The sequence below is a fragment of the Podarcis vaucheri genome (assembly GCF_965113315.1).
Source record: "Podarcis vaucheri genome assembly, chromosome: 1".
Lineage (NCBI taxonomy): Eukaryota > Metazoa > Chordata > Lepidosauria > Squamata > Lacertidae > Podarcis > Podarcis vaucheri.
In genome coordinates, this window is record NC_138759.1 from 139,690,245 (window position 1) to 139,703,623 (window position 13,379).

General features: G+C 43.2%; 1 protein-coding gene across 7 annotated transcripts in view; it reads right to left on the minus strand.

The window, feature by feature from the left end:
- The window catches only part of UNC80 (unc-80 homolog, NALCN channel complex subunit), a 184,277-nt gene that overhangs the window by 50,130 nt on the left and 120,768 nt on the right, over positions 1 to 13,379 (minus strand). For all 7 annotated transcript variants that reach the window (XM_082230828.1, XM_082230826.1, XM_082230825.1 and 4 more), the window contains 12 exons: positions 13,102 to 13,245; positions 11,163 to 11,263; positions 9,784 to 9,870; positions 8,770 to 8,953; positions 7,506 to 7,600; positions 6,773 to 6,862; positions 5,942 to 6,043; positions 5,555 to 5,735; positions 4,958 to 5,226; positions 4,411 to 4,545; positions 3,556 to 3,694; positions 1,973 to 2,069 (listed from right to left, as the gene is read on the minus strand). In XM_082230828.1, the coding sequence (XP_082086954.1) occupies positions 1,973 to 2,069; positions 3,556 to 3,694; positions 4,411 to 4,545; positions 4,958 to 5,226; positions 5,555 to 5,735; positions 5,942 to 6,043; positions 6,773 to 6,862; positions 7,506 to 7,600; positions 8,770 to 8,953; positions 9,784 to 9,870; positions 11,163 to 11,263; positions 13,102 to 13,245 (1,624 nt within the window). The remainder of the gene's footprint in view (positions 1 to 1,972; positions 2,070 to 3,555; positions 3,695 to 4,410; positions 4,546 to 4,957; positions 5,227 to 5,554; positions 5,736 to 5,941; positions 6,044 to 6,772; positions 6,863 to 7,505; positions 7,601 to 8,769; positions 8,954 to 9,783; positions 9,871 to 11,162; positions 11,264 to 13,101; positions 13,246 to 13,379) is intronic.

Sequence of the window (13,379 nt, forward strand, 5' to 3'; positions counted from 1 at the left end):
GAAATATGCACACCATTAAAAAACTTTTTTAAAAGGCAACTTTGGAAAAGGTTTAAATCATACATAGGGCCATAATTTGCTCATATTATACTTTTTTAAAAAGGAGACATACAGTGGTACCTTGGTTTTTGAACAGCTTAGTTCACAAACAACTTGGAATTCGTACACCGCAAAGATGGTAGTAGGTGTTCTGGTTTGCAAACTATTTTTGGATCCAAACGTGCTCCATTCTGAGTGTTGCACTTCCATTTTGAGTGCCACACTTCTGTTGCCTGCTCTCTTGCTGCCTGGCCTGGCCTTCCCTGACTCAGTGCTGGGGTCACGGCGGCTGCAGGCAACATCCAGAATTGGAGGTGGGAGTGGTTGATGCTGCAGTGGCGGCAAAGGTGGAGGAGGGACCCAGCACCGGGCGGCAAGCGAGCGGGCAAGGGATGTCGCCACCCCCCAGGGCTGGGTCCCTCCGCCACCATTGCCACTGCAGCATCAACTGCCCGATCCTCCGGTACCAGGTGTCACCCATGGCCACTGCTCCAGGCCCCAGAGCAATGCCACGCGGCTAGGCCCCAGCAGTGACTGCTGCCGCTTCCCCTCACAGGGCGTGGGGCGGCACGGGCAGGATGCAGGTGCTAAAAAATTGAGAGGGCAAAAAAAAAATGAGAGGCACAAATACAAGATGGGTGACACCTGGCTTGAGAGCAGTACATGTGAAAAGGATCTAGGAGTCTTGGTTGACCACAAACTTGACATGAGCCAACAGTGTGACGCGGCAGCTAAAAAAGCCAATGCAATTCTGGGCTGCATCAATAGGAGTATAGCATCTAGATCAAGGGAAGTAATAGTGCCACTGTATTCTGCTCTGGTCAGACCTCACCTGGAGTACTGTGTCCAGTTCTGGGCACCACAGTTCAAGAAGGACACTGACAAACTGGAACGTGTCCAGAGGAGGGCAACCAAAATGGTCAAAGGCCTGGAAATGATGCCTTATGAGGAACGGCTAAGGGAGCTGGGCATGTTTAGCCTGGAGAAGAGGAGGTTAAGGGGTGATATGATAGCCATGTTCAAATATATAAAAGGATGTCACATAGAGGAAGGAGAAAGGTTGTTTTCTGCTGCTCCAGAGAAGCGGACACGGAGCAATGGATCCAAACTACAAGAAAGAAGATTCCACCTAAACATTAGGAAGAAGAGCAGTTTGACAGTGGAATTTGCTGCCAAGGAGTGTGGTGGAGTCTCCTTCTTTGGAGGTCTTTAAGCAGAGGCTTGACAACCATATGTCAGGAGTGCTCTGATGGTGTTTCCTGCTTGGCAGGGGGTTGGACTCGATGGCCCTTGTGGTCTCTTCCAACTCTTCTATGATTCTATTCTATTCTATTCTATTCTATTCTATTCTATTCTATTCTATTCTATTCTATGAGTTCTTCAGTGAGGAGAACGTGCCCAAGTGGCGGAGGCTGCTCATGCCAGCCCTGGAGAAGGTGCTGGACGGGGAGGGGAGGGATCCAGAAGGGCTGGGGGGGCAGTTTTAGGGGGGAGAAAGGGCTGGCGGGGGGGGGGGGGGAGAAGCCGACTGGCTCCTCAGAGAGATTTTTTTTTTGGCCTTTCCTCCCCCCCCCTTGAACTCCCCCTTCATGCACCTGGTGCACAATGACAATGGGTAGATCACTGCCAGTTTTTGACACTGGGTAGTAGATTGCAGCCTGGTTTATTGCTTTCATTTTAAGGATCAATGGTCTTGTTAGATAGTAAAAGTAATGTTAAATTGCTGTTTTAGGGGTTGTTTTTAAAAGTCTGGAACGGATTAATCCATTTTGCATTACTTTCTATGGGAAAGTACGCCTTGGTTCTGGAACGGACTTCCGGAATGGATTAAGTTTGGGAACCAAGGTACCACTCTCTCTCTTTCTGTCAGGCTCATGCCATCAGAGTTTTATTTGCAAATGCACTCAAACTCCAACCCCAAAACATAGGTTACCTTCTGAATGACTCAGGGGCATATGCAACAACTGTCACACATAACTTTATGGCCTCGCTGATGGAAAAAGTCAGGTCCTCGTTGCCGTAGCAGAAATCTGCAAAGGGGGGGGGGAGTAGATTATAAATTCTGTGAAATGGGGGTGACACAATAAGGAGGAGAGATCTATTCAACAAATCAACAGCAGACCAGTAAATTGATTACTGAACTGTAATCCGATATTCTGTGGGCTTAGCCACCCGCTCACCATGATTTCTTAGGCAAGTAATTCTCTTTCTTTTGCAGATCTTGATTTGTATAATAGGATTTATCCCTGAAGGTTTTTTATTATGATAATAATGGCACAAGAGTAAATTTGACCTACAATGAACTTTAGCAATAGGTTTGGTTATTAACCTAAATATATTGCAGCTGGTATTGGCTGGTTAGTTAGCACATAAGTTAGCAAAATTAAACACACCCACCCACAACAGACTTTTGGCCTTAGCAATCTCCTTAGCACTGCCAGGGCAAGATCCTCCCTTCCCTGCTCACTTCCTTCCTGCTAACAGTGACGGCTCCTAGGCACCATGTCCGATGTTGCATACTTCTCAGCTCTCCTACTTTGAGCAGGACACCCCAGAATTACAGAAGTTATCCAGACTTCTGATTGGATCCCAGGTTGTCCTATTTTGGCTCCTGCGCTCTGGTGCAAGTTAGCTGGCTCCCATTCAGACATTGTTGGACTCTCCCATCAGCCCTAGCAAACAGTGCTAATGGTCGGGCATGATGGCAGCTGGAGCCCAGCAACATATGGAGGGTCACAAGTTCTCCATCCCTGTGCAAAATGGATTGGAAAAGGTTTGTCAGTTGGAATTGTCATGGCAGCTGAAACTGTGCATGTCAGAAGCACTTTGGCTGCTGAACAACAGTTCAGCAAGGAAACTGTTTTCCCACAAGGAAAATGCCAGCCCTTCCACTAGGCAAACTGAAGCAACTGCCTCAGGAGGTGGGCAGGCGCGGGGGCATATTGAGCCCTTGGGCCCACCACTGGTTGCCAACAAGTCCTGCTGCTGCTGCTGCCCACCGAACAGCAAGACCTCTTGTATCCAGTAGGCCCTCAGAACAAGACATGTTTCCTGGAGTGACTATGAAATCACCTGTGCCACTGCTGCAGTGATGCTTACTGTTAAGAGTGAAGGAGGCAGGGGGTTGAGAATGTAGAGGCTTGAAAGAAGCCTCACTGTGCTTCAGGAGGACAGGCAGGTGTTTGCTATTATGGGAGAGTCTGTGTGTATTGCAATGGGCAGGTCTTGGGAGTCTGTCCAAAACAAAGGTTGGATGAATGGACAAATTGTGGCAGACAATAACTATTGTATTTTTAATGCTTTATAAACAGTTTTGTGTACTACCTTGGACTGCCAAAAGGCCATCTATAAATAATTATATAAATAATGTCCTTCATGCTGATAAAGTGGGGTGAACACATTGGCATTTTAAACCTAAATTAATAATAAGAGTTGAAGCTGAAGTATGTTCAAAGGTTAACAGAAAAGACATATTTATTTCATAAAAAGGCTAATTCAAAGAAACTTTGGATATACCTAATGATTTTAGAGGCTTTTCTGCTTTCACTAGTTCCAGAATGTCCAGGTTGTCAGGAGTGTCTCCTTCTAAGGACTGCAGCAGATCAAACAGGCACTGAGCCGATACGCCTTTGCTGGGTGCATTGTTTGTTGCATCCTGCATTTCAAAAAATAAATGTAATTCTGATTTTCAGGTTCCATTTACATTTTGTTACACTTACAGATGGAAGTAGCATCATATGTATATAGTGATATGTTTTACAAAAATTCTACTAGCTTGAATCCAGTACTACAGGGTGATTGTATGTTACATGTGGAAAATGGAGATCCCCCCCCCAGGTGGTCTAAACTTCTGAGAGAGATACTGAACACTTTCCTGTGAAAGATCAGGAAGCCAGTTCCATGAGCCCCACAGCACTGTCAGGATCAGGCTGGGATTGGTAGGCCCAAGCAGAGGAGGAGGAAGAGCAGACAGAGAGACGGCTGAACTGTGGGAACCTGGGTTGAAGGAGGGCAGATTACCTTTTCCGCCCCAACTTCAGCCATTTCGCAGGAGAAGCGGGGATGCCAGATCCTGCTTTGTGAGAGCCTCAATGGAAGTTGGGGAGTGCTTTGATCAGCCAACATGGGATGCTGAACAGGAGGTGGCAGCAACCGAACAGGAGACTGAACAGGAAGATGCAGCCCTGTCACCTAGAATTAGGTGCTGCATTTGTATATGGGAGCAGGAACCCCCCCCCCCCCGCAATGGAACATGCGCTTGCAAGCTTGACATTCCCACAAGATGAGAGAGTTTTGCAAGTGAGTGCGCCATAAGTCATCTTTAAAATCTTGGAGGGAGGGGAAAGTTGTTGGGAATCCATTTGTACTCACAGGAAACTCCAAGAGAGGAGCCACACTGGCAAACAATTGTAGTACAAAGGGCTTACGATGTAGAATGTAAAATTGACGGCAGGCAAACTCAATTGCTTGACGGAGCTGTGGGTTGCTTTCGTAGTCAGCATATACCTGGACAGAGAGAAAACACTAAAGGTACTATTTGATTGATAGGCATGATGACGCATTGCAAAGTCACACTCTAAAGTTCCACATTTCACTGTTCCTCCTGTTCATTAGATGGATGGATGGATGGATGGATGGATGGATGGACAGACAATTTGGATTTCATATTTCTCTACAAAGCCACGACAATGTGGCTCATGTCCTTAAATCATGTGAAGAACTGAAACGCTATGTTCTGAAGTGACCAAGTGCAAGGAGCAGATACGGCCAGTGCAAGAAGCAAAATCAGCACCCTCTCTCCACATCAAGGAGCTCCAAGGCAAGTTTAACGTAACAGGATTTTCCAGCTTGATCAGGGCCCTTCACAGTTGCAGAATTGACTTCATGGCTGTTCATTTCTCTCTGGTGAGAGACTCACCTGGAGCATAGTGGGGAGAATCCACTGGTACCCACTGAGAGAGAAGAGGTGGTTGAAATGTACGGCTGTGTTGATGACAGTGGCAGCATATTGCCTCAACAGGGCACTGTCCTCAGGGTGCAGGATCAGGGCTCCATTGAATACGTTGAGGAAGAGCATAATTTCATCCCCCCAGGGAAATTCACTAGGCATCCCGAGAAACATCTCCTCTAGCAGTTTAATCCAGAGGCTTTTCTGAAGGGTGTCAAGGCCAAATAGCTCCTTTCCAGCTATAAGAACAAGGTGAGCAACATGAGTTTCAAACACAGCAGCTTGCCTCAAAGATGAATAAACACCTGACATTCCAAGGAAAATCTCCACTGTGAACCATTGCCTCTGCAGATATGCTGACGGTGGGTGGGGAAATGTAGTGGCTGCTTTGTTTACATATTAGATAATAAAACACACCACTAGATCCTTTAACTTACATCTTTCTGATCTGAAAATAACCTTGTTATATTATAATAAATATTAATGTTATCAATTGGCATTTTAGTGTATTCAGTCAGCAAAACAGAGCTACTGGAGTTGCAGCCAAAGGCTTTCTCCTTGTAGTACCTTGTGGATCACTGAAGAGTGAGAACTCGGCATCAATGGCGCTGCGAGGGAAAGAGGGCAAGCGGAGAAGGTCTTCTTGCAACAGAGACACATGAGACTGTTTGTGAGCAACGGGGATCTTCTGGGTCAGAGAAATGAGGAACAGAACCCGACCCACTTCTTCAAGTTTGCGTGTGAATACCTGGTAAAACAGCCAAAGAAAGAGTCTGAAATTGTGTATGCACACATAAAATGTATACATTGACACAGGAACACTAGTGTCCAAAAACACACCCACAATTAGGTCTTGAATCTGACACCTAGTTAACAGATGCTTTGTTCCACTTATACCCCTAGCCTAAAGCAAGTAATAATAGATGCACAGCTATTGGCAGGGGGACAGAATACCTGTTTCTGAATGAGTTCTTGGCCCCTTTCTGGGTTCATGTGGACCAAATTCAACTGGGGAGATACTGATCTTCGAAATGGATAAATATCACGGACATAGGTCTGAAGTGGAATGGGGGGGGGAAAGAAATATATTTTACCAATAAAATAATGCAGTTTTAATCACAGCAGTAATAATGAATGTTCTTTAATAGTAGCTGAATGCTGTGCTATCTGTGGTTACTCATCTAATGTCTGTGCATTAAAAACAACAACAACACCACCGAGGTGAATCATCCATGTTTCTGACTCTAAAACTGGATGAATGCTCTTTACTCCAAAGTTTTAATATTGCAAGACAAAATATTTCTTGTAACACATCTTTTTCCAAGATGGTGCAATTTACATAGAAAAGCACAGTTGTCAATAGCAATGAAGGGGACGCGGGTGGCACTGTGGGTTAAACCACAGAGCCTAGGACTTGCCGATCAGAAGGTCGGCGGTTCGAATCCCCGCAACGGAGTGAGCTCTCGTTGCTCAGTCCTTGCTCCTGCCAACCTAGCAGTTCGAAAGCATGTCAAAGTACAAGTAGATAAATAGGTACCGCTCCGGCGGGAAGGTAAACGGTGTTTCCGTGCGCTGCTCTGGTTCGCCATAAGCGGCTTAGTCATGCTGGCCACATGACCAGGAAGCTGTCTGTGGACAAACGCCGGCTCCCTCGGCCAGTAAAGCGAGATGAGCGCCGCAACCCCGGAGTCGGTCACGACTGGACCTAATGGTCAGGGGTCCCTTTACCTTTACCTTTACAATAGCAATGAATGCATGAAATCAGCTCACAAAACATTGTCTCACCTTATTATAATGAATAAGATTCCATCGTTTATCCATTAAGAAATAGTTGGAAGATTGGGATTCAGATATGTTAAAAAATTCCAAACACTCCTGAAATGGAAAGAAATAAGCAGCAGCTGTTATCTTTTGAGCAAATCATATAGGACGCAATTTAAAATATCTTATTTGGGTTCCAGAATACTTTTTCATTCAAGAAAGCTATCTATTTTAGACTCTAAATTCCTCCTGTGATCACATCTCATCTCTATAAACCACTGCCTGTAGAAAGGGGGATTTTAAAAACTGCATAGTTTTTCAAGAGGATGAAAGTATTTGCTTCAGATCTGAAATACTGGAGATTCTTTTTAAAAAGTTATATTAACTGATGTAATTCTGCAAGTATTTTATTGGTCATTCTTGTGAATATAAGGCACAAGTAGGATGGTAGCTGGGAATCCCTTCATGTCCTTAAACAATTCCTTCTGCTTAGGATAAGAGCTGCCTGGTTTCAGCCATGTTGGCATGTTAATGTTGAATACAATTTTCTTTTATTTACTCTATTTCTTTGCCCCACACACTGGAGGAAATTCATGCTTTTACAAGTCCAGTCTTTACACATCTAAGTTGATACCGGAACAAATAATTCACAGAAAAATGAAGCTTCATATTTCATTACTTCCATAATACTGGTGGATTTGAAAATATAGGCATCAAAACATTGTTCTGAATTGTTTTAATAAAATAGTATTCAGACCTTTAACAGAGCTTCAAACTGAGTGTCCTCATGGACTGGTAACTGAGTTGGGATATCACATTCATTTTGCCCATGAACTACAAGGGTCTTGGTGCCTACAAAAATATAATATAATATTGTCCTAATATAATTAGTATAATACAAAGTCCAATGTAATTAGTATAATTTAATGTCCTAATATACTATACCAGACTACAAAAGACCAACACTACTGGTAATATTAACCCTAGCATACATGGTTGTTGGAAAAAGAAAAGGGGGGGGGGATAAAGTACTATTTCAAAGCCACTGTTCAGTGTCTATATTTCAGTTTATATTTATATCCTTCCCTTTCTCCACAGAACCCATGGAACTGTACATGCCCCCCATGTTATTCCCACAAGAACCCTGTGAAATATAGATGCTTTAGTTGAGATTCTTGCATTGCAGGGGGTTAGACTAGATGACCCTCAGGGTCTCTTCCAACTCTACAATTCTATAGGTAGGTTAGGCTTAGAGAGAACGATTGGCTCCAAGTCACACAGTGTGTTTCATGGCTAACTGTGACACAATGCTGGCTCTATTGTGTAGACAGCAATCTTTTGTTCAGAGACATCAACAGCTAGGAAGTGTTTGTGGTTAATATTTTATGAATCCTCAGGGGATACTCTAAGAAAAATAATAATATTTGAGAACTCGGGGGGGGGTGTTGTTAAAAAGGATGATTTTTGGATCAGTGTCTTTGTTGTTCACACTACAGCAGACACGGCTAACACAGAACTCACAAGGACATACTGTATATTGCAGCCCATGGTTATTTCTGGCAGGAATCCAGCATACAAGCTTTGAAGGTTGGTGAGTCTTTGTGTGTCATGCAGGACACTGCAATAAAATGTCGTTTCTGCAGATGGGTACCAGTTCTCCAAATGTTGTGGCTGATACACCCGCTCTGGTCAATCCCCCCAGTGGAGTTGGAAGAGGGTGGGGAAGTGGCCTGATCAGCCAAAGAGGGTGCCCATCACTGACCTACCATGTCCTTTGTGGGGGCATATTTAGTTTAGTTTAGCTTTTAAATTATTAATAATAATAATAATTGTATTTTAAAACTCTACTTTAAATTTTAAAACTGGAAATTAATTTTTTAAGAGAATTGACTTTGAATTGTTTAATTAAAAGGAGAGCATCAAAAATAATGAGAAAGAAACACAGCAGTGCTGCAGCAGCAAAAAGTAAATATAAGAAGCAAATTCGGCTAAAAGGCTGTACTGTATAGTGAATTCCATACCAGGCATTGAGGCAGTAACCAGAAGCTTCACTTCGCATTGTTCCTTCTTCATAGTCTGTTTGAGATCTTTGAAGAATAGTCCTTCTACATATCCTACAACTTCCCACAGGAAAGTCAGAGTCGCTGAAATAGCATCCATGCCCCATTCACATGGCGTGCGCACAAAATACATGATCAGTCCCACCTATGAATCACAAAGATACAGGCTGCATTTGGCTTAGTTCTGCAAAGAGCACCAGTGAGGCACATATTAGCCCTGCTCTAGAGATCCTCAGTTTCACTTTGAAACTCCCTGCCTATTGAGATCAAGCAGGCATCTTCACTGTACTCTTTTTGGCGCCTGCTATAAAACTTTCTTATTTTATAGCAGGCCTACCAGATGCTTAGAAAGCTGAGGTAATTTTAATCTATTTTAGAATTTTAACTTGTTTTCTCAGTTTTATTATTTTTCTCAATTTTATTATTTTACCTTTTCGCAAATTGCTTTGAGGATTTTTACAATCAAGCAGTGTATAAATAAAATAATAATAATGAATGTGAAGTCCCCCTCAGGGAACACGTGTTGCTGCTTGAAAGAGCCTCTGGACTGAGTCTTCCCATCTAGTTTTCTGCATGCTGCGATTCAGCCAAGAGAAAGAGTTCTAACTTTCCCCTAGCCTGATGAGTGAGATTCATGTAGCTATGAAGACTTTGTCTGACTAGCAACAGCAGCGACCCTCTTCTTTCACAAACTTTTGAATCTTTAGTGATCATCTCTCAGTAATGTTAAGTCATATTTCAGGTCCACTTTGTTTTGATTCCTGTATTTCTATTTCTTAGTCACAGGACTATGGGCATCAGAACCAACACCACAATATCAGCCAACTGTATTTTGCCTATATTACACTTTGGGAACACCCAGCAAGTCTTTTCTTGGGTTTAGGGAGGTGCAAATCAGACCAGTGTTTACATTTTGGAGAAATGTGTAAATAATGGCTACAGTTTTGGTTCTGCAAGGGACTCAGAACAGCTTACCAAGTAATTAAATAGAATATGGGATGTCTGGGCAGGGAAGTCTCCAATGTTGAGCAGAAGTTTCCTCAGCATATACATCAACTCATCCTAGAATAAGAGCAGAATTTGCTTTTCAGCTTTATTACTTTCTTCTCAAAATTTAACTCACTTTTACTCTTTTCATCAAAAAGGATCCACTCCACAAATACATATGCATACCTTCCATTGGTTAACTTCACGGCTTCTACTAGGATAAATTATTGTACCCAACTTCCACCCCTGCCAGCTGGACAGGCTTCCCAGTCATTCACTTTCATGTTAACTAAGCTGGAAATCCATAAAACCTGGAATGAAGGTACAGCTATGTACCCTAGTCTTGTCTCAAAGTGTTTGGGGCATTTTAAAAAATAATAAATAAATGTATTTGATACTAGTATCAACACATAAAAGTTAAAACCTTCATATGAAGGTAACATTTCTCTAAGATAAATATTTTCAAAAGGCAGAATATGAGGTTTGACCAGGGCTTTTTTCCAGCCAGAACTCAGTTCCAACACCTCTCAGGTGGGCACCACTGTTTTTCTAAGAGAACAAGGGAGGTGTTCATGGTGAGTTCCAGCAGCTCTTTTTCTAGAAAAATAGCAATGGGTTTAACCATTCAAATTGGTCATAGTTCAGTGACAAAGAGTTGCTTATAAAACAGCTACTGAACCCATATTTCATTAACATGTTCAAATAAAACTGAAAGCTGTGAGTTTCACTAATAAAATTATTTCCCAGAAGTTCCCCAGCCATCCTTGTTTCAAAGGTATCTACTTATGTACCCATTGACAATATAACATTACAAATGTAGCAGGAACATCATTCAGTTTGTACAAACTTCACACACACTCACACTCACACACTACATACGCTACGCATGGACTGGAACAAAGGACAATAATCAGCTCTTCCCTCTGGGGGCAGGAAGCTGCAAAGTCCCCTCTGTCACCTGGAAAATGACTCATGGGGAGGGGGAAAGGAGGAACCAGCTGGGTGACTGGACACTCAGGCTACCACCACCACCCCTCCCTCAACCCCTCCTTTCTGTGATGTATGCATGATGTTTCTGGGGGTGGGCTTGACTTACAGGATGGGAATTTCAAAAGTTTTTATAAGGCCTTGCACACCATTTTTCTGTGTCTTTCCTCTCTCCTGCAAGTGAGGGGAGCACCCTGTTGCAACAGTTCAATCAAGGCCAAGCCCACAGGCTGCTGTTTTGCTCCAAGTTATCCTGGTTGGTGTCTTTGTTTGTTTTTTTGTCCAAGGGAGCCCTCGGATTTTTCTGTTAACACAAACACATACAAGAAGTTCCACTGGTACATTAATTTTAATTGTATACTAGAAAACAGAGTCTCTACCTGTCGATTGCTGATCGTAAGTTTCTCCAGAAAATGTCGAAGAACTGTAGAAGGATCTTCAATGAGACAGTTCCACAGGACTTGCTGAGCCACGGCACTCACTGCCCAAGACAAAAGGAGATGGCTAGTCTGGGCCCCATTTCAGGAAAAAGTAAATGCCACATGGCAATAACTAATGGTTCACATTTTTTTTTTAGCTAGGCCAGGTCCCACCTAGCCTTGTGAGTCTAAAATCAACTTGATTTTTTAGTTTACTTCTCTCTTCTGCACATAACCAATTCTTTGTGTTTATTTTAAATTATGAGCCATCTGATGGCAACTGTGTTTTCACCTTTCCATGCAAAACTTAAGTTGCTTCCCAATAAAGCTCTTTAGAACAGCTGAGGCATTGTTATTCTACAACTGCCTGAGGTGGAAGTTCCACATTTGCAGTGCAATTCTATACAGGCTACTTGGAAATAAGTCCCACTAAATATAACAGAATTTACTTCTGTTATATAATACAGGACTGTTATGTTATAGTAGGACTGCAGCCTTATAGTACTACATTATATAGAGATATCTTTGCTATGGCAATGATCCTACAATATTTTACTTTTACTTAATTACTGCTTATTTAGTGAAATATGGAACCTGGAAATAGGAAACTTTTGAATACAGTAACAGTAGTCCTAAAAACTTCAAAAGCACACTAAGTGCTAGGAATCAAGGAGGCAAATGCGTGCTCCAGTTACAACATGAGAAAATGATACTTTAAATGGCTGTTATGCCCTAACAAACCATTTATGGAACCAACCATGGGATTATACAAAAATTATTCCTGTAAATTGCTTCAATTATTTTGTAGAATGCAACAAATCAATTGACCTAATTCAGGCAATAAAACAAACCCCTCTGCCTATAACAGAAAGATAAGGATTTCTCTACCAGCTAGATACTGATTTTAAGTGCTAAAAGGAGGGTGAATGCTTTAAGAATTTTAGGCTGCAATCCTACTTTCCAGATAGTCTCCTTTTAAAAAACAAACAAAAAAACCCTTCCTTTTTGATATGGAGGAAAGCGAACAACATAAACACTACCAGAAAATAACCCCCCCCTCTTTTTTCCACTGGTGGGGGTGAGTGTGAGGGGAGAAGGAAGAGCTTTTCAATTCTTTTGTTTTGTTTTGTTTTGTTTTGTGTGTGTGTGTGTGGGGGGTTTCCCTCCTGGATTGTTAGCAGGCTCTGAATCAATAAAGGTAAAGGTAAAGGTACCCCTGCCCGAACGGGCCAGTCTTGCCAGACTCTGGGGTTTGTGCGCCCATCTCACATCTATTGGCCGGGGGCCAGCGCTGTCCGCAGACACTTCCGGGTCACGTGGCCAGCGTGACAACGCTGCTCTGGCGAGCCAGAGCCGCACACGGAACGCCGTTTACCTTCCCGCTGGTAAGCGGTACCTATTTATCTACTTGCCCCCGGGGGTGCTTTCGAACTGCTAGGTGGGCAGGCGCTGGGACCGAGCAGCGGGAGCGCACCCCGCCGCGGGGATTTGAACCGCCGACCTTTCGATCGGCAAGCCCTAGGCGCTGAGGCTTTAGCCCACAGCGCCACCCGCGTCCCATGACTGAATCAATAGCTGAGCTCTAAGTGTAAAGAGACCAGTGAAGCTGAAAAGAGTTTGCTGGTTTGTGTGAGGGCTTGTCCTCATTTCTTATTGGTTAGGAGGGAGAGAGCAAACAAAGCAGGAGATAAGGTGCCTGCAAATATTATCTGTAAGGTGCCCCCTGGGAAGCTGTTAAGTCTCCCCCTTCTGTTCACCAGTATGTTGCCTTGTTCAAACACTTATCACGATGTTATTTCAATACCGGTATTCAACGATATGGCAATTTATCCCACAGCCCAAATTACTGCACTGTCACATTCATTTTGATTATTCTAAAAACCCTTAAAACTAAAAACACCTGCTACTCCATCCTCCCGGACTTCTCCGTCTTCCATTAAGTGGACAATAGGGAGCACAGCTGCACAAATACATGCTGGGAAGACTGCCTGTGGGGGTTGGGGCACATGATGATTTGGTGTGTGCTCCGTCGTGTGTTCCTCATCTAGGGGGGGGGAAACAAACAGATATAGTGTAAATGGAGTCCCGCTTAATAATCAGTCTGTTTCCCATAAGAAAACATTGCAAATATGGAAACAGAAACACATTCCTAAACTGCAATCTAATCCAGCACTGACT